This window comes from Onthophagus taurus, chromosome 7, assembly GCF_036711975.1.
Source record: "Onthophagus taurus isolate NC chromosome 7, IU_Otau_3.0, whole genome shotgun sequence".
NCBI classification, from domain to species: Eukaryota; Metazoa; Arthropoda; class Insecta; order Coleoptera; family Scarabaeidae; genus Onthophagus; species Onthophagus taurus.
In genome coordinates, this window is record NC_091972.1 from 20,174,484 (window position 1) to 20,197,723 (window position 23,240).

Here is a 23,240-nt window from a genome sequence, read left to right on the forward strand (position 1 = left end):
TTGATGCCTGAACCTGAACCAGAAACGAAATCGGAACCTGAAATTAGAAACTATGAAACGCAATAACTCTGAAAGTAACACTTTCTAAAGTTATTCTCAAAAATCACCTGAAGAAAATCCACAATCTAAACCTAAGCCAGTAATTTGTAAAAGTAAAATTTTTGAATACGATTTTATTCATTTGATTAACCATACCCACTTAACAATATAGATATTTTATTATAACATACTCCTTAATATAACGTACGCACTTTTTGATCCCATGTGGATACGTTATAAGCGGAGTGTACTTTATTTAGTTTTCTGGCAGTAGTATCAATTCTACTACAGGCAGTATTTAGGCTTCTGTAAACAATATCTAGTGTTTTACATAAAGTATCGTGGCTTTTGTAAACAATAACTATATTTCTGCTAGCAATATCTAGTCCTCTGTAAGCAATATCTAGTCTTTTGCAAGCAGTATTGCTAATATCATAGATTAATAAATCTTAGATTAATACTATATCAAGTTCTGCTAACAAAATCTGGTCAAAAGACCAGGTATTGCCTGCAATCACTAAACACTGCTTGCAGAAGACTATATACTGCTTGAAGAAGACTAGATATTTCTGTCAGAAACTTAAGTATTATTTACAGAAGTCCCGATACTTCTTGTAGAAGACTAGATATTGTTTTGTTGCTGCTGCTTATGTTTCTATCCCAAAGTATTCCATTTGATACCGTGATAGCACTCCTTCCAAGAAAGTTTTATTCTTTTATTGCCATGTCTAACGTTTCATCATTTGTGATTTCCACTTCTAAATATTTGTATTTCATGCACCATTTGATTTGATTCCCATCGTCCAATCTTAGAATTCGTTCCTCTCCTCCAATACTAATATATTCTGTTTTGTTAGTGTTGTTCTCGAGTCCCTAATTCTGATATACGTTATATAATTTATGTAAACGTAATCTTAATAATCCTTTCGCTCATTACTTCCCATGTCGTAATGTACTTTCTATATTTCCGATGTATCAAAATAGAGACTCCTATTTTCTTTTGGAACACCGCTATAAAAGGAGTCATATATTCCAAAATTCCTACAAATTACTGGTTTAGGTTTAGATTGTGGATTTTCTTCAACTGTATCTTGAGAATAACTTTAGGAAGGGTTTGTTTCAGAGTGTTTTTTGAGTTTCAGGTTCTGGTTCAGGTTCAGGCATTAAAAAGAGCGTTTTTAATATATAGTTTAATATTGTCTTTATCTAACCTTATCTAAAGTGTCCCATCCTTTTAAACTCTAGTGGATACCATTACAGGAATTGAGTGGTTATTAAAAAATGATTTTGGCCTCGACCAAAATTCATATTATGACAAATTGATAGAAAGAAAAATAAAAATCAAAATCTATCAACCTCAAATAAGTGTATTAATAGGAGTAATTCAGTATCATTTCTTAGTAAGCATTTTTTCAAAGAATACCCACTTGAAACAACATTAATGAACATTTCTAAAAAAATTATAACAATAAACGCAAATAATCAATTAATAATAAAGTAATGTTGCTTTAATTTTTTAGATTAAGTTTGATAATTGGACTATATAAGCAAATAATTTCACAAGGTGTCATTATAGGTGTTTTGGATTAGCGCCAGTTATAACAACTACGCTAAATATGAAAGGTAAGCAAGTTCTATTTTGTAAATCTTTTAAAATCGATCAACATTTGTCTTATTTTTTTCAAGTTGTGCTTTTATCGTGCGCGGTTATTTTGGCTGCGATCAATTTGGTTCATTCAGAACCAGTTGGAAAATGCCCATCCACAATGAACCCGGAAACAGTCGATTTTCTCGTCGATTCCAGTGACTGCACAGTTTTTTACAAATGTGATTGGGGAAAACCAGTCAAATACGATTGCCCCGATGGATTACATTTCAACAAAAAATTGAACGTTTGTGATTGGCCAAATCAAGCTGGATGTGAAGGAGGTAACAACGGAGGAGGTGGTGACAGTAGCGAAGTAGGTTCAAGCTCTAGTTCAAGCGAAGAATCTGTAGAAATTCCTGAACCTGAACCAGAACCAGAACCGGAACCCGAACCTGAAGTTCCAAGCGAAGAAAGCAAGAGCTCCGAAAGCAATTCCCAAGAATCATCTGAAGAACAACCAGAACCTGAACCAGAGCCAGAACCAGAACCCGAACCTGAAGTACCAAGCGAAGAAAGCAAAAGCTCTGAAAGCATTTCCCAAGAATCTGAAGAAAAACCAGAACCTGAACCAGAACCCGAACCTGAAGTTCCAAGCGAAGAAAGCAAAAGCTCTGAAAGCAATTCCCAAGAATCATCTGAAAAACCAGAACCTGAACCAGAGCCAGAACCAGAACCTGAAGTTCCAAGCGAAGAAAGCAAAAGCTCTGAAAGCAATTCCCAAGAATCATCTGAAAAACCAGAACCTGAACCAGAGCCAGAACCAGAACCCGAACCTGAAAGACCCAGCGAAGAAAGCAACAGTTCCGAAAGTGGAAGTTCTGGAAGCTCCGATGAAGCTAAACCCAATAAATCAAGTGAAGAACATTCCGGCTCCGGCTCTGATGAAAGCTTCCGTTTCTTACCTAAATTCTTACAATTCTAAAAAATCTTTAAATAAAAATGTATTGTTAATAATGATGCAAATAATAGCAAAATGAAAAATAAAATTAATTTGATTAATTAAATCTTGGAAACTTTTGCTGATTTACTGTTTAAGTTACTACTATCTTTACAAACAATTTCTGGTGTTTATTACCTCTCTGAGAGGGTAACCTATCTGTTAACTACCCGGCCAATAACCTTATAGGGAGGATAAACATATTCGCTGTTGTACAAACTGTTTTTGTCGGTAGGATTGCTATCGGCGAAATAGAAGTCGGTTGGTAGTACCCCATATCTAGTGATTTGTGACGTAGGTTGGTAACGCTAACGTCTTTCTTTGAGGTTTGAATTATAATTTGGACAATAATAACGATTGTTTAAAAACATTTTCACGAATCAATTCACGATTGAGACAACTTACACAACGTCCGTATAGGGTTAACGGTTAATGTTATAGGTTAATCTATGTAGTAGATTAGATTATTGGCGGAGTAAGGTGGGAAACGTGACGTCATTGGAGTAAAAAGATAATATAGTATAATATTATTGTTAGGTCGTGAAGGGCGTCAATAGTCGATGGTACAAATTATTTATGTAGTACAAAATTAGTTAAATTTTCTTAATAAACTATTATTCTATTTTTTTCAAAAATTTTCTGATATAAGGGTACTAAAATTTTACATCATCGAAAAGAGAAAAAAAATCTCTATCAAATGAGCCTAACGAAGGGAACATTGCCATTTCAAAAACTTTAAGTGTTATTCGTTGCTCATTTGTTTTCTGAAATAAAAACAATTGAATGCTGTATTATTAAGGCAAATAAAATATTAAATAACTTTTGTATAAAATGTTTTTTTATAAAGTTGATACCTACCAAGATATACAGGGTGTTTAGGTGACTCAGGGAATAAATGTAACCACACGATTCGTGTAAAAAAAAATTAGTAAAAGTCCTCAAATTGCAAAGATACAGGCCATCAAAGTTAGGCAATTTTAACACATTTTTCTAAATATCTTAAACACTATTTATGGTAAAGCGTTGAAATCCTAGCGATCGGCCCCTGGTATGTGTTGCTATTCCTGATACTAGGTCTGGGTATAATGAATCCAACTCGAGCAAGAAGTGAAGGTGAGTCAATAGTACAATTGACAATGTTCGATAAAAATTTTCTACTACCATCTTCATGAAAAATTAAGTTCTTCCAATAACGCAACGTAGTCAACACCTCGCTCCGGATACTGACCAACTGTTTTAAAATGTAAGTATTTTAAGAACCTCTTCTGCACTCTCTCGAGCATGAGCTGGTGAGAACTATAATAAGGATACCAAACCAGAGAACCATATTCCAATTTTGTACGAACAAACGCATAGAAAAGTACTGTTAATGCAGCTACGTTGTTAAATTTTCTACATTGCCTGATGATAAAACTCAATGCACCAGAGGCTGACTTTACTATAGCGTTAACATGGTCTTTGAATTGCAACTGGTCGTCGAATAAGACACCCAAATCTCAAATAGCGCGTTCTCTGCGTATTGCTTCAACTCCTACACAATAATTAAACCTTAATGGGTTATTACACCTTGTGTAAGATACGACAACGCATTTTGCTATGTTAAGGTCAATTCCATTCTGTATTGACCAGGAACTGATAACGTTCAGATTGCGTTGTAAGATAACACAGTCTTCAGGGGATGTTACACGAGCGAATATCTTTAGGTCATCGGCGTAAGCAAGCACATTACAATCAAGTCATCGTAATAGATCATTCGGATAAACATTGAATAGAAGGGGACCCAGGTTGGAACCCTGTGGAACGCAGTGAACGTATTAGATTTAAAACCGTTGTAGCTCACATAGCAAAGTCTATTGGAGAGGTAAGATGAAATTAAATCCACGAAATCATTGGTAAATCCAAGACTGCAGAGTTTAGAAAGAAGTATTCCATGATCTAATCTATCAAATACCTTTGTAAAATCTGTGTAAATTATATCAACTTGTTCCCGTTAAAGTTTTAGTTTTTAAGCATAAATTAAATATAAAGGTTAAAGGTCTGCTGAGGAAGGGTGCACAATCTTTAATAATAAAACTTGGGAGACCGTCGTCGCCAGCGGTAAAGTCGTTCTTTAATCCTTTCATACAGATTTCTACCTCCTCGATAGAAAATGGAGTAATGTAGAAGGGTCCAGGCCAGTTGACTTGCTGGTAACAGTTACCGATAGTTGTAAGTCCAGGATTGAAGGCTTCAGAAAAGAAGACAGAGAAGGCCTGCACTATTTCCAGGGGATCAGAGATTTCAGAGCCAACAAAGGTCATGCAGCCTGGAATACGCGAATTACCATGTTTCTGATTCACGTAACGCCAGAAATTTTTGGGGTCGGTCAATATACAATTTTCGGTATTCACGAGATAACCCTGATAATCAGAATCTATTGCATCCTTGGATAAACGACGCAACCTAACATATTCATCGTAATATGATAGTTGTTTAGATCTCTTCCACTTCTTAAAGTAGTGCTCCTTCATATTCAATATATGCTTAGTGCTTCCAGTAAACCACACAGGAAATTTCGACGGCGATAAGCAGAATTTGGGTACATGTTTTTCAATAACGTTATAGATATTATAGTAAAATTTTTCCACAGCAATATTAATATCCGAGCACATCAATATATCAGACCAGACAACACGACCAATATCGTCATACAATCCACGAAAGTCCGCTTTACGGAAGTTAAAACGAAGGTTGTTATTTGATGGAAACACTATCAAATACGCAGGATGATTAAAGTTTTCAGTAATAAATACTATACAGTAATAAATACTAAGTCGAGTATCCTACCTCTAGAGTTGTAGATATGGTTATGTTGAACTAGGTTTAAAGTATCAACAAAGTTCTTCAAAAGAAAAGATTTGCGGTCGAGGCTATTCTCGGACATCACAAAACGGAAGCAATTAAAGTCGCCACAAATTATAATATTCTTTCCAATCAAGCTGATACTAAGCGAATCAAGAAACAGTTCATCCAGCGGAACATCAGGTGGTATGTATAGTGTAATAATAAATATGCTGATCGAGAAATAGACACATTTACCAACAACCACATCAATTAGCGGGGCAAGATTTAAAATCTCGGACATATCACAGTTGAACAATTTGGTTTGCTGACTGCAGGCAATAAGAACGCCACTCTTCTATCCACAAGACGGTGATTACGATCATTTCTAATTACATTAAATGTAGTAGGCAGCAACTCAGAGTTGGTGATGTCCGGAGATAGCCATGTTTCGGTAAGCAAGATAATATCGAAATCTGTAGAATTTGTGGCTGTGTATAATTGGTGAGTTTTTGTTCGTAGTCCTTGCATATTCTGATAAAATAAACGAAGTGTGTGGGTCTTCCTGTTAGATTCTATTGGTTTCCCTGCTGGATACTTCGGTCACTGTCAGATGATACAATTCTAGGTGACCCATTCACATATTTAATTCTTATGTTCACCTCGCCGGCGGCAATGCGGGTATCAAGCTGTGTTTTGAGAGATTTGTAGAAAGAATTTTGCAACGGTGTTTTGTCTGTTGTTAGAACAACAGCTTTGAACTTATCAGATTTTAATAATGACTTAATGTTCCTAAGAACATTGTGAACTACATCAGAGGAGGAAAAAGAGATTTTCAATGAGCGCTTACGATTCAATATCGACGAATCAAATTTACCCAATCGCTTTACAGTAAAATTAGGTGTCTGGATTTTCAAATAGTTAAGTATCTCTCCTATAGATCTAACATCATCATTTTGCTGGTCAACTTTACTATCACCCGGAAGCTCTGGCAAGTTGAATGCTACTAGTATCTTTGAAATTTGAAGACTTTTATTAATTTTTTTTTATATGAATCGTCGTCATTTTCACTCTAGTATATGTGGTTAAATTTGTTCCCCGAGTCACCGAAACATCTTGTATACTATATTCCATACATAATGGGCACCTGTATGTACTATTACAGCCCCTCACAGATAACAGATAGGACGTGTAACCATAACTTAAAAATTGATATTTAATCTTAAATTAAAACATTTACAAACAATATACATTTTGAATTTTTTTTTTTTCAATTTTTATTAGTTGATATATTAATATATTATACAAATTTCAATTTAAAATATTAAATAAATTTCGAACATTCAAAAAAAGTTATCTGTAATTATAGTTTATATTATAACCAAAAGATGTCTTAATTTTTTGTCCTATAATAACCTAACCTTAAACTTTGTATTATAACCTCACATTTCATTATTATTATTTATTAGAAATTAAATCACACTTAAAATGCTTTGCAATAGATTTTTAAAGAGTTTTAGAACTTTATATTTGAACGATCATAATCGATTTAATGCAATTCGAACCATATCCTTATCAAATGCACTCAAACGAGAAGTGGAGGATCGTAAAGAGATGTATAAATCGCTTCCTGTTCAGGACGAAGGAACCACCGGAGAAAAAGCTATCGATATTGATGCATTAATACAGCAGTGAGCTAAATTAATTTTTTACATGAAGTATTTGTAATGAATTTTTTGTTGTAGCAAAGAAGATGTTTTCCCAACGATCGATACACCAAATAAATTGTTTAAAGGAGTACCTTATCAGCATTTACCGATATTTCATATTAGGGTCTCTAGTAATAATACCATTTTGAGTTTAACCGATTATAAAGGCGCCCCACAACTTATACGATCATGTGGAATGGAAGGTTTTAAAAATACTAGGAAAGGTACTAATATTGCAGCACAAGCAACCGCAATTAGTATTGGAGCTGTAAGTGTTTTATAAATGGGGTTATTAAGATTTGCTTATTTTAATTTTTTAGAAAGCTATTGAGCGTGGGGTTAGAACTGTAAGGGTTAGAGTCAAAGGATTGGGACCAGGGCGAATGGTAAAAAAAAATTTTATAATAAAAAAACCAATGGTTAAGTTTTGATTTGTTTTAGTCTGCCATAAAAGGATTGCAAATGTCTGGTTTAGAAATTATTTCAATTACAGATAATACACCAGTATCGTGGAATCCACCAAGACCTAGAAAAGCTAGGAAGTTGTAGTTAATTTGTTGCTAAAAAAATTTGAACAATATAATGATGTGGTTATAAATATTTGCATTTTTAATTGTAAGAAAATCATACAGAAATAAAATAATAAAAGAATCACTCTCACAATATCATCGAGATATACTATGTTTACTGGAGTGCGCTTCAACGTAACATACATAATATTTATTTTTTTTTTCCTAACTATAATAACTTAAATATGTATTACTTGGTATTTTTTATCATTATTGAATAACATTATTTGAATTACTTAGTAAATATTGAATAAATTCATGCTGAATTATATCCATTCGTTAGTGCTATTTGTATTTCTTGCCGTTATAAGGTGGGGGAACATTCTGGCGAATCGGACCGTTTTCTCGACCAAGCGAATATCGTGAGCACGTACTCCAGTAAATTATATGTATCTCGATGCATAATATATACAATCTTACATTTATTTAGGCATTTACCTACAATGTTGCCATGTTATTATAATCGTTACAATCAGCCTTTTGATGTATTACAATCATTCACTTTTACTAAATGCATACTAGGTAATAACAAAGACAACAAGATATAATATTACAGTAGTAGTCCTTCTATTTATGTCCCTCAAAAATCCTCCACAAATTGTATCATTGAATTATATGGAATTAGGGGGAATCGATTCTAAGGATTAAGAAGATGTTAGGTTTTAAAATACATTTATTCGAAATATGTTGTTATATACAGTATGCATATATATATTATATTCATTCCCACGTACTTGGGCTCGTGTACGCGCGTTTTTGAGGCTCTGTAAATTTCGGTAATTTTCCCGAGTATAACAGTCTCAGTTCTCTGTGTGTTTCGGGTCCATAGTGTGTTTAAGTAATAACCTTTAAGTTTATACAACCAATCTCAGTTAACAAGTAAATAACGTGAGTAAATTCGAAATTTATTTTTGGGCAATTTTTCCGTTCTGTGGTGTGACAAATTGGCCATTATGCCGGCATCGAAGTGCGGAGCGTGTCATCAATTGGTGGGGAGAAAATCAGGTCCTGGCATTCATTGTGAGACTTGCGATACGTGGTATCACTTGAAATGCACGGACTTGGACAGTGCATCGCAAGCGTTGCTGTCCGTACCGGGCGCTTCGTGGAGATGCAGCGTCTGTCGATCGCCACAACGGCCCCCGCAACGCCGTAGCTCAATTGCGCCACCTAATCAACTTCGCCCTGTAACCGTCATATTAGAATCCGTATATGATATGGTTAAGGAGATGCGTACTGAAATGCGGAGTAAGCACGATAGCTTACTTGATTCTGTAAATTTCTGTAGCAACCGGATTAGTGATTTTGAAAAGTTGCTTGAATCGTTCAATGGAAAGATAAAAATTGTTGATCAGTTAACCACTGAAAATAGCCGCTTACGAGAGCAGGTAACGAGTTTGACTGCGAGGCTGGATGAGGTTGAGCAGTACTCCCGTAGGAGTAATGTTGAAATTCATGGTGTTCCCCAACGTGAAAATGAAAATCTCTTGTCTATTGTAGACAACATTGCCAAACATGTAGGAGTCCAATTCTCATCGACAGACGTTGATGCCATTCATCGTGTTCCACACTTTGATAAGCAAAATAAAGCTCCACGGGCTATAGTGATGCGGTTTTGCAGCCGCCTAAAGCGCGATGCTTTTTTGGCGGCGGCAATCAACAAAAGGAAGTCCGTACCTGGTTCTCGACAGGGTTTGCATATTGAGGGGGTGGGGGAGAGCTGTTTCGTTAATGATCATCTGACGCCGGCTAATAAGGCCTTGTTTGCTCGAACGAGAGGGATTGCTAAAGATAAAAACTATCGCTTTGTATGGACACGTGATTGCAAGATTTTTGCCAGAAAGAATGAATCATCGCCGGTAGTCCATATAAGATCTCCTGATGACCTCTCACGCCTTTAAATAATTAATTTAATATAATAATTAAAAAGAATTAATAAAACAAACGCTTAAAAATGGTTGGCCTTTCAGTATATTATCAAAACGTCCGTGGCGTTCGTACTAAACTGATTACTATTTATAATAATGCGCTAAATACCAACGTCGATGTGCTATGCCTAACGGAGACATGGCTCCACCCTGGTATCAATTCGGCTGAGGTTCTTCCTACTTCCTACAACATCTACAGAAGAGATCGTGTTGGTGCGGTTCCGGGTGGTGTGTCTCGGGGGGGTGGTGTGCTGATAGGTGTTAGTGCGAGTCTTTGCAGTGTTCAGAGGTCAGACTGGTTTCCAGCCAATGAAGCTATTTGTGTAACACTTTATTGCGATAAGCGTATAAGCAAACTGCATATTTGTTGTATCTACATTCCTCCTAATGATAATGTTGCATTAAATGTATTTTGTAATGAATTGAGACACATTGTTGACCGCTTCCGTGATGATAAATTTTTGATTTGTGGCGATTTCAACTTGCCCGAGATAGTTTGGAATATCGATGGTTTTGGAATGTGTACTGCCTCTCCTGCTAGCCCACGTTCAACTGATTTCTTAGACGTCCTTTCACTTTGTGAATTTACTCAGCATAACTCTTTTAAAAACATATCTGGCAACACGTTAGATTTGGTCTTGGAACGCTTTGTAACTGTATCTAGAATTCAACTGAGCGATTCTTCTCTACTTCCAGAAGACGTAGCTCATTCGTCACTTGAGTTGGCGTGCAGTATTGCACCTGTAATCAACCTCACTGAACGACTTCCTACTACTTATAACTTTAAACGAGCTGCTTTTAATGATATCAGTGATTACTTTAATGACATTAATTGGGAAACCGTATTTGCAGATGTAAATAATGTCAACACTGCTACGGATATTTTCTATAATCATTTGTCTTTAGCCATTAAAAAATTTGTACCACACAAATGCCATCCTGTGAATGGTTACCCGGCTTGGTTCTCTAAGAGCACAATAAAAGTAATAATGGAAAAGTATAAAGCGCATAAAAAGTGGAAGCGTTGTGGAAATCAGTTGGACTATTTAACGTTTCGTCTTCTGCGCGGACGCTCTAAATACCTGATTGATCAGGATTATAAAGCGTATATTAAACGTGTGCAGGATGGTGTTGCATTGGACGCAAAGCAGTTATGGGCATATCTCAAACGCAGAAGAGGCGGTACGGGTATCCCATCAACTGTAATTCTGGATGGGGTTGAGGCATCGAGCGGCGATGCCATCTGTTCGTTATTTGCGAATTATTTTAGTGCAGTTTTCGCAGCACCGTCTGCTCCCCATTATGATGCGGTGAGGACGGTTGATTCTCCGCGCGTACTCATTCATGACTTTGATCTCATTGAAGTGGAGGGGGCATTGCGTCAAGTAGCTTTGAATAAGGGTCCTGGTGCTGACGGTATACCTGCTATACTGGTCAGAAACTGTGCTCAGGCAATATCAGTTCCTTTACAGCTGATATATAATAAATCCATTAATTCGTGGAAGTATTAATACTAATCAGCACGGTTTTTTTCCGGGCGTTCAGTCGAAACTAATCTTTTAGAATATACCGATTTTCTATTTGCGTCGCTCGATGAAAATGTTCAAGTGGACGCAGTGTACACCGATTTTAGTAAGGCCTTCGACAAAGTTGATCACTCTCTGTTGGTAAGTAAATTGCAACTTTTTGGTATTTCTGGCAATTTGTTGCGTTGGTTTGGTTCATACGTGTCCGATCGCTCTCAGTCTGTACATATTGGTGGCTATAAGTCACGCTTAATTCACACTACATCCGGAGTGCCGCAAGGCAGTCATCTCGGTCCTTTACTGTTTTTAATTTACATAAACGACATTTTTAATAATATTCTTAATTCGCGTTGCCTGATGTACGCTGACGACTTAAAAATTTACCTTTCTATTCGAAGCATCGACGATTGTGTTAAATTACAGGCAGATCTTGATAGGATTTGCAATTTCTGTACAAGTAATCAATTACACTTAAACTTTTCTAAGTGTCACACCATCACATTCACCAGGAAAAAGAATTACATAAAATATGATTACATCCTTAACTACGATAAGTTGCGTCGAGTTACATCTACAGTTGATCTTGGTGTAACACTAGATCAAAAACTACGTTTCGATGTTTATGTAGATGTTGTGGTTGCTCGATCATACAGAATGCTGGGCTTTATAAAGCGATCTTCCGAGGATTTCACAAACCACAACGCAATTATAAGTATGTACAATGCATATGTCAACAGCATCTTAAACTTTGGTAGCGTAATCTGGAATCCTCAATATTCCGTATATATCACTAGGTTAGAAGGAACCCAGAAACGACTGATTAAATATTTGTGTTATAAAACCCAACAAGTGTACAGTAACTATGCGTCTGGTTGTGAAATGTTCGGATTGTTAACGCTCTCCCAGCGACGAGCATATAATGACGTTTTATTTTTGTACAAGCTTGTCAATGGTCATACTGATTCCCCATCGCTGATGGCGAGAATTGATTTTCATGTTCCTCCTCGTCAGTTACGGTACGACTTCCTTTTTTATATGCCCACTCCACGAACAAACGCATATCGTAACTCGCCTATTCTGAGGATGGAAAGAACCGCGGATCGGGTGAGTTGCGATCTTTTTTCAAGTAACCCACGAAATATTAAGTTTGCGGTCAGCGAGGCTGTGAAGACTGCGCACATCATGTGTAATTTAAATATTTAATAATGTTAATTTAAGATAACAACATATTTGTAATCATATTAAATATTACTTTAAGGTTTTCGTATATAATAATTATGTGGAGCAACTTTATTGGGTTTGTCCTGTTGTTGCTCCCCGATATCAATAAATAAATAAATAACTAATGCTCCGGATCGAATTACAAAGAGGAAAAAATTTGTATTAATGATTTTTCAAACTTATCTCAGCATAAATAACACTAGTCTACAAAAAAAAATCATAAAATGTACATTTGACGCCACTGTATTTTTCTTATGTAGTTTGGTCCCCTAATTCTGAAGAAAATTTTCAACAATTGTCTCGTAATTCGGGCTTTTATTGTTTCCAAGAAAATCAGAAACAATTAACTGAACGAATTCCAGGCTACAGCTTTAACGGATGATAAATAGGTTTGAAAATTGGAGTGAAGTTAGCGACGACTTTTCAGCGACGGATTTTGTCAATTCCATCACGGTCGCAAATCCGTCGCTAAGATTAAAACGCACAGTGAAGGGAATTGAACATAGAAAATATGATCATGTTGTGTTAAATAAATGTTACGAAGGTCACTACCTGCTGTTTATCCCAGAATTCCAGAATAAATTTTGAAACTGCTAATAAAATAGGGTAAAAACGTCTCGGCTTTAAAAAGAAATAAAACCATCCCCTTAGCTGTGAGCTGCAGGGTTGAAATTTGGTGTGAATATATAGCTTCGACATCCCTAAGTTGATTTTCGTTAAAATTAGAGTGCTACACATGAAGGGGGGTCAACCCCTAATAAAAATAGGTGAAATTCGCTATGTTAGGTGAAAAAAGAAAGAAAATCCACCCCTTAGCCGTGAGTTGCTGAGTTGAAATTTGGTGTGGATATGGCTTCGACATCCCTAAGTTGATTTTCGTTACAATTAGAATGCTACACATGAAAGGGTGTTAACCCCTAATAAAAATAGGTGAAATTCGCTATGTTAGGTGAAAAAAAAAAAGAAAATCCACCCCTTAGCCGTGAGTTGCTGAGTTGAAATTTGGTGTGAATATGGCTTCGACATCCCTAAGTTGATTTTCGTTAAAATTAGAGTGTTACACATGAAAGGGTGTTAACCCCTAATACAAATAGTTGAAATTCGCTATGTTAGGTAAAAATAAAAATGATATCCACCCCTTAGCCGTGAGTTGCTGAGTTGAAATTTGGTGTGTATATGGCTTCGACATCCCTAAGTTGATTTTCGTTACAATTAGAATGCTACACATGAAGGGGTGTCAACCTAAATAAAAATAGGTGAAATTCGCTATGTTATATGGAAAGAAAATATAATATATATTATGTATAAAACACTTGCATGAAAATTTTTTTATATAAAAGTAAGTATCTATGATAACAGTCAAAAACTTAATATAATACAAAGAAACAAATATGAAAATAATTTAAAAAAGTCAATTCGAACACAATAAATAATTGTGTTAGTGTTGTTATCACTGAAATATGAAAGGTAAAAAAAATAAAGACTAAGAAATTATACCTTTACCTAAAAGTTGGTAGATTATGCAGAATTTTGTTTGTGTTTGTTGATAAATTTTACACAAAGATTAGTTTGGTCGCTTCTGTAAAAATCTTCGACGCCCTAGGCACATTTGATGTGATACATTCTATTACAACTATAACAGGTGGAGCTACCGTATTCGTTGTTTTGCCCACAAAAAAGAAAACAATATTTGTTCATATCCACAGAATATTGTAAAATTGTTTCCTGAAGAGAACATCTATAATTGTTAAAATCTATTTTTTCAATATATGACTTTTCTTTGACGATTTGATGAAAGTAATAGATTATGAATGCCCCACAGTCATAACCATTGCTTTGGTGATAATGATCTGGTATTGTCATTCTCCATTCATCTTCATTAAATCTTGCAATTTTTAAAAGTTTTTTGAAATATTTGTTGGCTTCTCGTCTTTCAACTCAGCAACTCACGGCAAGGGGTGGATTTTATTGTTTTTTTCATCTAACATAGCGAATTTCACCTATTTTTATTAGGGGTTGACACCCCTTCATGTGTAGCACTCTAATTTTAACGAAAATCAACTTAGGGATCTCGAAGCTATATTCACACCACATTTCAACTCAGCAACTCACGGCTAAGGGGTGGATTTTTACGTGGTGGAATTGACAAAATCCGTCGCTGAAAGGTCGTCGGTCGTCGTTAACTTCACTCCAATGGTTTGAAATTTGTCATCTTTTAAAAGTTTTTCTATTTGTGGACCGTTGAAAACACCTTCCTTGGTTTTTGCGAATGAAAGATTTTCAATAAGGTTCTTAAATAAGCAAATGCTTGGCCTTCTATATCTAGCGCTTTCACAAAATTCTTGAAGAGTCCAAGTTTAATATGTAATGGTGGTAGAAAGATATTTTCTTTTTTAATAAGAGGCAAGTTATTTTATTATAAAATCATTACACCATTCCCCCCTTTAACTATTTTTTTGCACGATCGGACTATTTTGTTTATTTACGAGTAGTGTTTCTATGACGGTAAGTTGATTTTACTGGTTGCTACGGCTAAAACGTCGGTAAGTAATTTACTTACCGTTCTAGAACGGTAAGTATAATAAAAAAATTTCAAAAATATAATTTATAATTTACTTACCGTTCTAGAACGGTAAGTATAATAAAAAAATTTCAAAAATATAATTTATTTGAAATTAAATGTCCAGGTATTACAGCTAGAAATAGAAATTGAAATATTGCTTTTTTCGGTATTTGTATCAACAGAAAATGCCCGTGATGTAGAAGCACAAGCTGACGATTGTAGTATATTATCATAAACGCTGCAAGGCGATTCATTATCATCATGTAGAATCTTTTCTGCAAATTGATTTTTGTTTTGAAGAGAATCTTCAACATAACTTTCAGCCACAGTCGAAGATTTCCAACCTCCATGTCTTTTTAGTCCTAAAACGTCTACACCTTTATTGGCTAATAATATGGCTGAAGTACGTCGAAACGAGTGACCAGTGTAATTAACTGCATTTTCCAATTTTAAGTATTCAGCAATTTTCGATGATAAAGCTCCAATAGTACCTTTACCGACTACCTGATTTTTACATTTCCCATTCCGATAATTTAGGAATAAATGCAACGACTTTGCATTGTTTGGCCGCAGTTTAATATATTTCCGAACAATTTTCAAATAATTAATTTTTTCGTTTTTTTTATTTATGACAGTAAATGTGCGCTGAATATTGGTTTTTGTATTTGGAATGGTTATAATAATAAAAGATTCACGAACTTCTATATATTTAATAGTCATTTTATATAACTCTTCTCTGCGACATGCTCCCGCTACTCCTAATATCATTGCTACCTAAAAAAATACATTGTCGGAAATATATCCTCGTATTTTTACAAGTAATCTAAATTTACCTTATAGATTACAAACAATTGGTCTGGTGCTTCAATTAAAAATTTAAACATTTCATCCTTGGTAAAAACACTAGCTTTTTTAGGTTTGTACCCAACATTTTTTCTTTTTAGAAAGGCAATTAATGTTGAAAACTTGGATATATCAATGGATTCGTGTAAAAAAATTGTCGCTTTCAACATTGAGTATTCGGCCCATAAACTACCTGCAGCTTTTAATTTTCCGTTTCTTTCGACCAAAGATGCCAACAAGATTTTTTCACTCGCACTTTTATTCTGTACTCCACACCATTTTTTGAAAATTTGGTACGTCATTTCATAACGTTCCCTAGATTTTTCGGGAATTATTGCCGAACGTCCAATATTCCAAGCTTTTTCTATATCATCACCATTTTCACTTTCAGAATCACTCATTTTGGTTATATAGTAATATATATTATAATTTATATAATTTATATTATATTAAGTTTTAATATTATTGTAAGCACTGTTTACAATACAATTTCACAAATCACACAATTTGTTTTTTTTTGTAAATAAAACCAGGGCAACAGAATTAATTCAAATTTTTTACCTACTTTATAAATCATTACAAATGTCAACATATTTTAGTAAATTAATTATTATTTATATAATAATCGTCGTCAACCGGTAAATTGTACTTACCGTTCTAGATACTTAATATACTATTTTGTAATTCACGACGGTAACAAAAGCTCTAACAGTACTCAAACGGGTGCTGTAACGAGACTCCTTACAGCACCCGATGCTGTAATGAGATTTTAGTAACATTTTATGGAACCAGTTCAAGTTGGTGACACTGGGTCATTAATTTTTCTAGTTGTCAATGTGACAATTTTTGTCTATGGATATTTAAACACGTTCTTAGCATCGAATACAAGGTCCACAATGATGAGGACATTGAATACTGAGCAATTTCTCTTATTTTGGGAAGTGTACATGAAACATTTTTTTCAGGTGAATACATTTTGTGTTTTGACAGTTTCTAATTGTCAATTCAAATTTCTATTTTCAAGTGTTACGGTTCATACCTATTTCCCTACATTGTCTAAATTTATTTTATTTTTGTTAAAAAATAAAATAAATGAATTTTTAGTTCACATTTTGTCTAAAAAAATGCCTTTTTCACATATTATGGGCCATTGTTTTAAAACTACCCAACCGATTGGAATAAGTATTAATACTGTTACGGGGGATGGATTGCGCCGAAGAAGAAACAACAGTTGTTGAATAAAACGAAATAATTTATTTACAAAAATATGTACAAAAAAAAACCCTCAAAGGTTTTTTTAAGACGAAAGGGGTCGTCTTCGAATTGGCGGTTAAAGTGCTGGCTTGTTGTCGCTGTTGTTGTCGCTTCGGAGTTCGGTTGGAATTGACCGCTGATGGAAACCCGGCCGCCTTAAATAGGCGCCCTTGGGTAAAACCCTATCAACCGGGCGTTGTGGTTGGTTGGCGACCGTCCGATCCGTAGGTAGGGTTGACGACCAATGGCCAAGCAGATCGAACGGCGCTCAATTCGTACTTGGTGACACCCCCTCCCTCAAGGCGCTGGTTCGGGCTGCGCAGGTGGGTGTCGATGTGGTGGAGGAGCCAGACGTAGGTCGTTGGTGTGGACTTTGCTGGGCTCTGCAGTCTGGTGTCTGCGGATCCAGTACGTTGTAGGTCCGGCCTCCTCTATAACCATGTGGGGTCCTATCCAACGAGGACCAAACGGCGTCGCTACATGAGCCCGCTCCATTACGAGCTGCCTTGGCAGGAACCGCCTGGGTGGTGGTACAGCCCCAGCGTATCGCTGGCGGTATCGGTGCTCGTTCCTGTGCGCTCGTCTTCTTCTCTCGGCCCGTCCTGCCGCTGGCTGTTGACCATCTTGGGGGCCCTCAAAAAACCATTCCCCAGGTCGCGGTAACTCGTATCCCAACAGCAGGGCGGCGGGGGTTTCTCTTGTCGCCGCGTTGCGCCGTGACCGAACGTTGAATAGAGCCCGATTGATGTGTCGATCCCAGGTCGTTGGATTTATGCCCTGGAGTTGGATCCGTATGCATTTCTTTATTTCTTGAATCCTCCTCTCCGCAGGATTGGCCTGAGGGTGGTATATCGGCGTCGTCCAGTGGTGGCACCCCCAACGTCTCAGCGCGGAGTCCCAGTTGGCGCTGGTAAACTGAGGCCCGTTGTCGGATAAAATGGCCCTTGGATAACCATACCGGGGAAACACCTCACTCTCCAGGATATTTATGATTTTCGGAGCGCTGCTGGTAGCGGCCGGAAACGCCTCCACCCATCGATTGAACAGGTCGGTGACAACGAACACAAACCTGTTGTTATCTCGTGTTTTCACGTATGGGCCCCATGAGGTCTACTGCCAAAACTTCCCATGGTTGTGTGGGCGCTCGTGGTCGTAATGGAGCCCGTTCCTGTAGGGGTCCCCGCTTGAGCGATGAGCAGGCCCAGCAATCCCGGACGTGTCTGGCCACGTCTTCCTCTACGCCGAGCCACCAGTATTTCCTCAGGATGACCCTCGTGGTTTCCTCAGCTCCGGGATGGCCTGCGGTGGACGCGTCATGGTAGGCGTGCAACACCTGGTCGTGCATGTCCTGTGGCACGATCAATCGGTTACCATCGGGATGTCGTCTCTACAAAAGCCCATCATGCGCTAAATACTGAGCGGTGACTCTAGCTTCCGCCGGGTTTGCGGGACCCGCCTCGTTGATTCCGTCCAGGGTACGAATCAGGTTTTGGCTGTGGGGATTTCGTCGTTGACTGTCTTTTAAGTCGTCTGCTAGCCCAGGGAATTCGACACATGCGATGTGGGGTCGGACGTTTTTTGGTTCTTGTTCGGCGGATGGTGGAAGAAACATCCGGTCGACGTCAGCTGTGTGACCCGCAGGAGTCGTTGGCTCATGCCCGGGTTGGCGCGAGAGAAAGTCCGGGAGTTCGTTCTGTTCCCCCGGGACGTGTTGTACGTCAAATTTATATTCCTGAAGAAGGAGCGCCCACCGGGTTAACTTGGCGTTCCGGTCCTTCATGGTGTCAAGCCATAACAATGCTCTACTGTCGGTGCGCAGGGTGAATCTTCTGTCCTCCAGGTACGGTCGGAAAAATCGCATCGCCCAGACGACTGCCAAGCATTCCTGTTCGTTAGCATGGTAGCGCTGCTCAGTGGGAGACAACTTGGCGCTGGCAAATGCGATGATCTTCCTTCCCGGTTCTTGGTAGAGGACCGCGGCAATTCCCTTCCCGCTGGCATCGGTCTGTAGCACGAAAGGTTGAGTGAAGTCCGGGCGTCTAAATTGCAGTGGGCGGCTCAGTAGCTGTTTAATCTCGAGAAAGGCGTTCTCGGCTTCAGCTGTCCACTTAAACTGTTTCTGGCCCCGCAAGAGATCTGTCAGCGGGGTTAACACTTCGGCGCAGCGTGGAATAAACCCGCGTAGCCAGTTACACAGTCCCAAGAAGGATCGCAGCTGCTTCTTGTTGGACGGTCGCGATGCGTCGCAGAGGGAGTTGATGTGGTTCGGTAAGGGCTCCACTCCTCCTGGTGTAATCCGGTGACCCAGGTAGTCGATGGTTGTTGCCCCCAAGAGGCATTTTTCCGGTGATAACCGGAGGTTGTGTAACCGGAGCCGTTCAAACACCAGGTGTAAGTGTCTAAGGTGTTCTTCCCAGGAGTTGCTGTAGACGATGACATCATCCAGGTACACCAGGGCGAATTTCCGGAGGTATCCAGGGAGCACTTCTTGCGTCATCAACTTCTGGAACGTCGCCGGGGCATTCTTCAATCCGAAAGGCATGACGCGAAACTGGTAAGTGGCACCGTCGGGAGTTGTGAAGGCGGTTAAGGGTCGAGACCCCTTCTCCATTGGGATTTGCCAATATCCGGACCGCAGGTCGAGGCTCGAAAAAACGGTAGCCTGGCTGAGGTCCCGCAGCGTCTCGTGGATGATTGGCAACGCTGAGGACTCGTCCACCGTTTGCTGGTTTAATCGACGGTAGTCGACGCAAAACCTCTTGGCCCCATCTTTCTTCTCCACCAGTACGATCGGAGATGAATATGGGGAACGACTGGCTTCAATGACACCTTCCGCCAACATCTTCTCTACTTCACGGGCGATAAATTCCTTTTTGGTATAGGAGCAGCGGTATGGCAGTAGTTGAAACGGCCTTGCTCCTTCGGTGAGCTCCAGTTTGTGCTGAGTTGCCCCTGTGGTACTCTTATGGGAGTCGGTAAACACGTCGGGGAAGGCACGAAGCGTCGTTAGAAAGGCCTCTTTGTGTTTGTCCGGAAATTGGTGACGGATAGTACTGACGTCCAGAGCGGGCAGTGGGGCTGCCCCGTCGGAAGTACATCGTGGTCCTCTTCTCTTTCCCGAAGTGAAAACAGCCTCGTTGGAAATCGAGGATCACCCCTTGGTCGCGGAACCAGGGATCCCCAAAAACAAACGGGGTGCTGAGTCGGGGAACCACCAAAAACTGCTGGGTGCACTGGAGTCCACCGATGGTGAACTGGATTTCGGCCTTCCCGAGGATGGGCAGCTGGGCATTCGGGTCCGCTTGGGTGGCGTAGGTGTCTCCCAGCGGTTTATAAGACGCGACGGCTCTTGAGCTGACGAAGTTGCTTGTCGAGCCGAAATCCAGGAGAGCTAGGCTGCGCCTTCCTGCTACCTCGATTATTACAGTCGAGCGGCTGGAGCAACCAGGTTCCTCCAATGTGGAGATTACTGCGGCCGTCCGGGTTGTCCTGGGCGAACGGCCGCCGTTTCGTTTCCCGAACCGGTGCTGCGTTGTAGGGGACAGTCACGGTTCCAATGGTACCCGGGGCAGTAACAGCATCGGGGCACCTTCTTCTTGGGGTCCTCGTTGTCCCCTTCAGGAGTCTTCTTACCCTTTGGAGATGGTGTTGAGGGTTGTTTGAGGAGGCCCGACTTCTTCAGAAGCGCCTCCGTGCGGATTGCTTTGTGTCGCAACTCGTGTATGTTGGCCGGCGTGGGGGACAGGTGCAGCTGTAGCTGAGGTAGCAGCAGGGCAACCATCATTCCAATGTCGTCGTCCGGTTTTCGGTGCAGACGCCGGGCTTGCAGGTGTTTGCGTTTCAAAAACGCCTGCACCGATTCATCAGTCTGCTGATGGCGGCTGAAATATTGGCCGTTGACTTGTGCCAATATTTGCGGACTGTTGAACCTTTCCAACAGCGCTTGGTGAAATTCCGCGAAGGACATCTCCAAATCATCGAATGCACTCCACCACACAGCGGCATCTTCTCGAAGAAAACTGGTCGCTTTCTTTGTTTGTTCCGCTGATGGAATGCCGGTGTCAGTGAAATATGTCTTTATTACCTTGATGAATTCTGCAGGATCCTCCAAGGAATCGCCGGAGAAGCACGGGGGCTCGGCTTTTGGGATGCAGACATGTTCGGCCAATAACTTTGACAGGGCGCAAACCTGTGTCTGAACGGTCGCACTGTCTTGTTTCGGTTCTTCGGCGGTCTTCCTCATCTTCTGAGTTTGGGATTCTTTTCCTTTCTTCTCTTCTTTAATCGGTTGGGTGGGCCCCTCTTCTTCTGAAGAGCTTGCCAAATCTTCCTTCGTCGGATATGGCCGTGTCGACAATGAACGGCTTCTCGTTGTTGGTCCTTTTGGCATTATCGGGCCATACGTTGGGCGCCAATTGTTACGGGGGATGGATTGCGCCGAAGAAGAAACAACAGTTGTTGAATAAAACGAAATAATTTATTTACAAAAATATGTACAAAAAAAAACCCTCAAAGGTTTTTTTAAGACGAAAGGGGTCGTCTTCGAATTGGCGGTTAAAGTGCTGGCTTGTTGTCGCTGTTATCGTTGTCGCTGTTGTTGTCGCTTCGGAGTTCGGTTGGAATTGACCGCTGATGGAAACCCGGCCGCCTTAAATAGGCGCCCTTGGGTAAAACCCTATCAACCGGGCGTTGTGGTTGGTTGGCGACCGTTCGATCCGTAGGTAGGGTTGACGACCAATGGCCAAGCAGATCGAACGGCGCTCAATTCGTACTTGGTGACAATACCATTTATTGGCTATGCAATACTCTTTAATTTGATGAATAGCACGACCGGATCGGTCATGTCTAAGATCAAGAGATCATCTCGAGATATGGTGCAAATAGTCAAACTAACCCCAAATAAAAATCATAGCTCCAAAACGTATCCATAGAAAAAATTTTAAATGTGATTTTTGGGTTTAGGTGACCAAACTCCATAAGAAAAGTACAGTGGCGTCAAATGTACATTTTATGATTTTTTTTGTAGACTAGTGTAATGTGTCGGGTATGTTGAAACCACTAAAATCGCACGAATTTTATACTATTTTCTTGTTAAGGTTGTCAAAAAGATCTCTGCCGTTAAAACGCCGTCATAAATGCCGTAAGAGAACCTGCCATCATGCTTTTTGCTATTATAAGGCAAAAAACGTTGAAACTAAACCTGATAGCTCCTTTTTCTGATTGCATACGGGAAGTCCAGATAAGGTTGTTATGCCTGTTAGGGTAGGCGCAAATTAGGATACGTGTGAAATGATACAGCACAGCACGTACTTTTGTAGCAAGAGGAAATTAATGGGACGGTGCAAATTCATCACACGACGCGACGCAGCACGCCTCGCGTCTGCACGAACTCGTGCAGCGCAGTGGCACACTTTTTCTCGCAGTACGTGCCACGTGTTGTATTAATTGTATAATGATACCGTACGTATTGATACTAGAACCACCAAGGAGTGAAAATTTGGAATGTCAGGACGAGGGATCTGTTCGTAGTGAAAACGCAGAGTTCACTCAACTGGATTGTAATGGAAAAGTTTCAATCGACGATGAAAGAACTGTCGTTGAGCAACCCCTAGGTTCTATTGGAGACAATGGTGATGGAAAAAGGAAGCGTGCAACTGTATCATCACGTCCGATTCCAAATTTAACAGCACAGACCCCGCGGAAAAAGAAAAAGTACGGTACTATCGACATCTATGATGAGTCTATCGAGTTAACAGCGAGAAAAATATTGGAGGAAAACGCAAACATAGACGACGCCCTATATAACTTTTTCATTTCCATGTACCAAGTAACAAAACGAATCTCCCCTTTATCAGCATATGGTCAGATCGCAAGTTTTCCAGGCAGTGTCTGGAGTAGAAGCAGAAATTATATACTCTTCCAGCTAGCTACCTTCTACATGCTCTTCTTTTTATGACTGAAGTGCAACTAACACTACTTTTCATCCTCTTGATCCTACCACCTCACAGCTATCGCCGCAAACTTGAAGAGGGTTCACTTTTCATAAAATTGTCGTATCTCTATTGAGTTTAGAGTCGCTCTTTTTTTGAGTTTGATCAATATATTGTGGAATCCACCAAGAAAAACTAAAAAATTATCATTGACTTGTCACTAAAAAAATTGGGAGAAATATAAACGATATGG

General features: G+C 39.2%; 2 protein-coding genes across 2 annotated transcripts; both read left to right on the plus strand.

Moving 5' to 3' along the window:
- The first annotated feature begins 1,585 nt into the window (after positions 1–1,585).
- On the plus strand, positions 1,586–2,691 carry LOC111428684 (protein TsetseEP-like). Its single transcript, XM_023064334.2, has 2 exons — positions 1,586–1,662; positions 1,726–2,691. Exons 1-2 carry the CDS (start codon positions 1,656–1,658, stop codon positions 2,607–2,609), a joined length of 891 nt encoding a protein of 296 aa, XP_022920102.2. The 5' UTR covers positions 1,586–1,655; the 3' UTR covers positions 2,610–2,691.
- A 4,156-nt stretch (positions 2,692–6,847) lies between these two features.
- On the plus strand, positions 6,848–7,751 carry LOC111428685 (mitochondrial ribosomal protein S11). Its single transcript, XM_023064335.2, has 4 exons — positions 6,848–7,135; positions 7,190–7,421; positions 7,474–7,539; positions 7,595–7,751. The coding sequence occupies exons 1-4, from the start codon at positions 6,933–6,935 to the stop codon at positions 7,700–7,702; spliced, it is 609 nt and encodes a 202-aa protein (XP_022920103.2). The 5' UTR covers positions 6,848–6,932; the 3' UTR covers positions 7,703–7,751.
- The last annotated feature ends 15,489 nt before the right edge of the window (positions 7,752–23,240 follow it).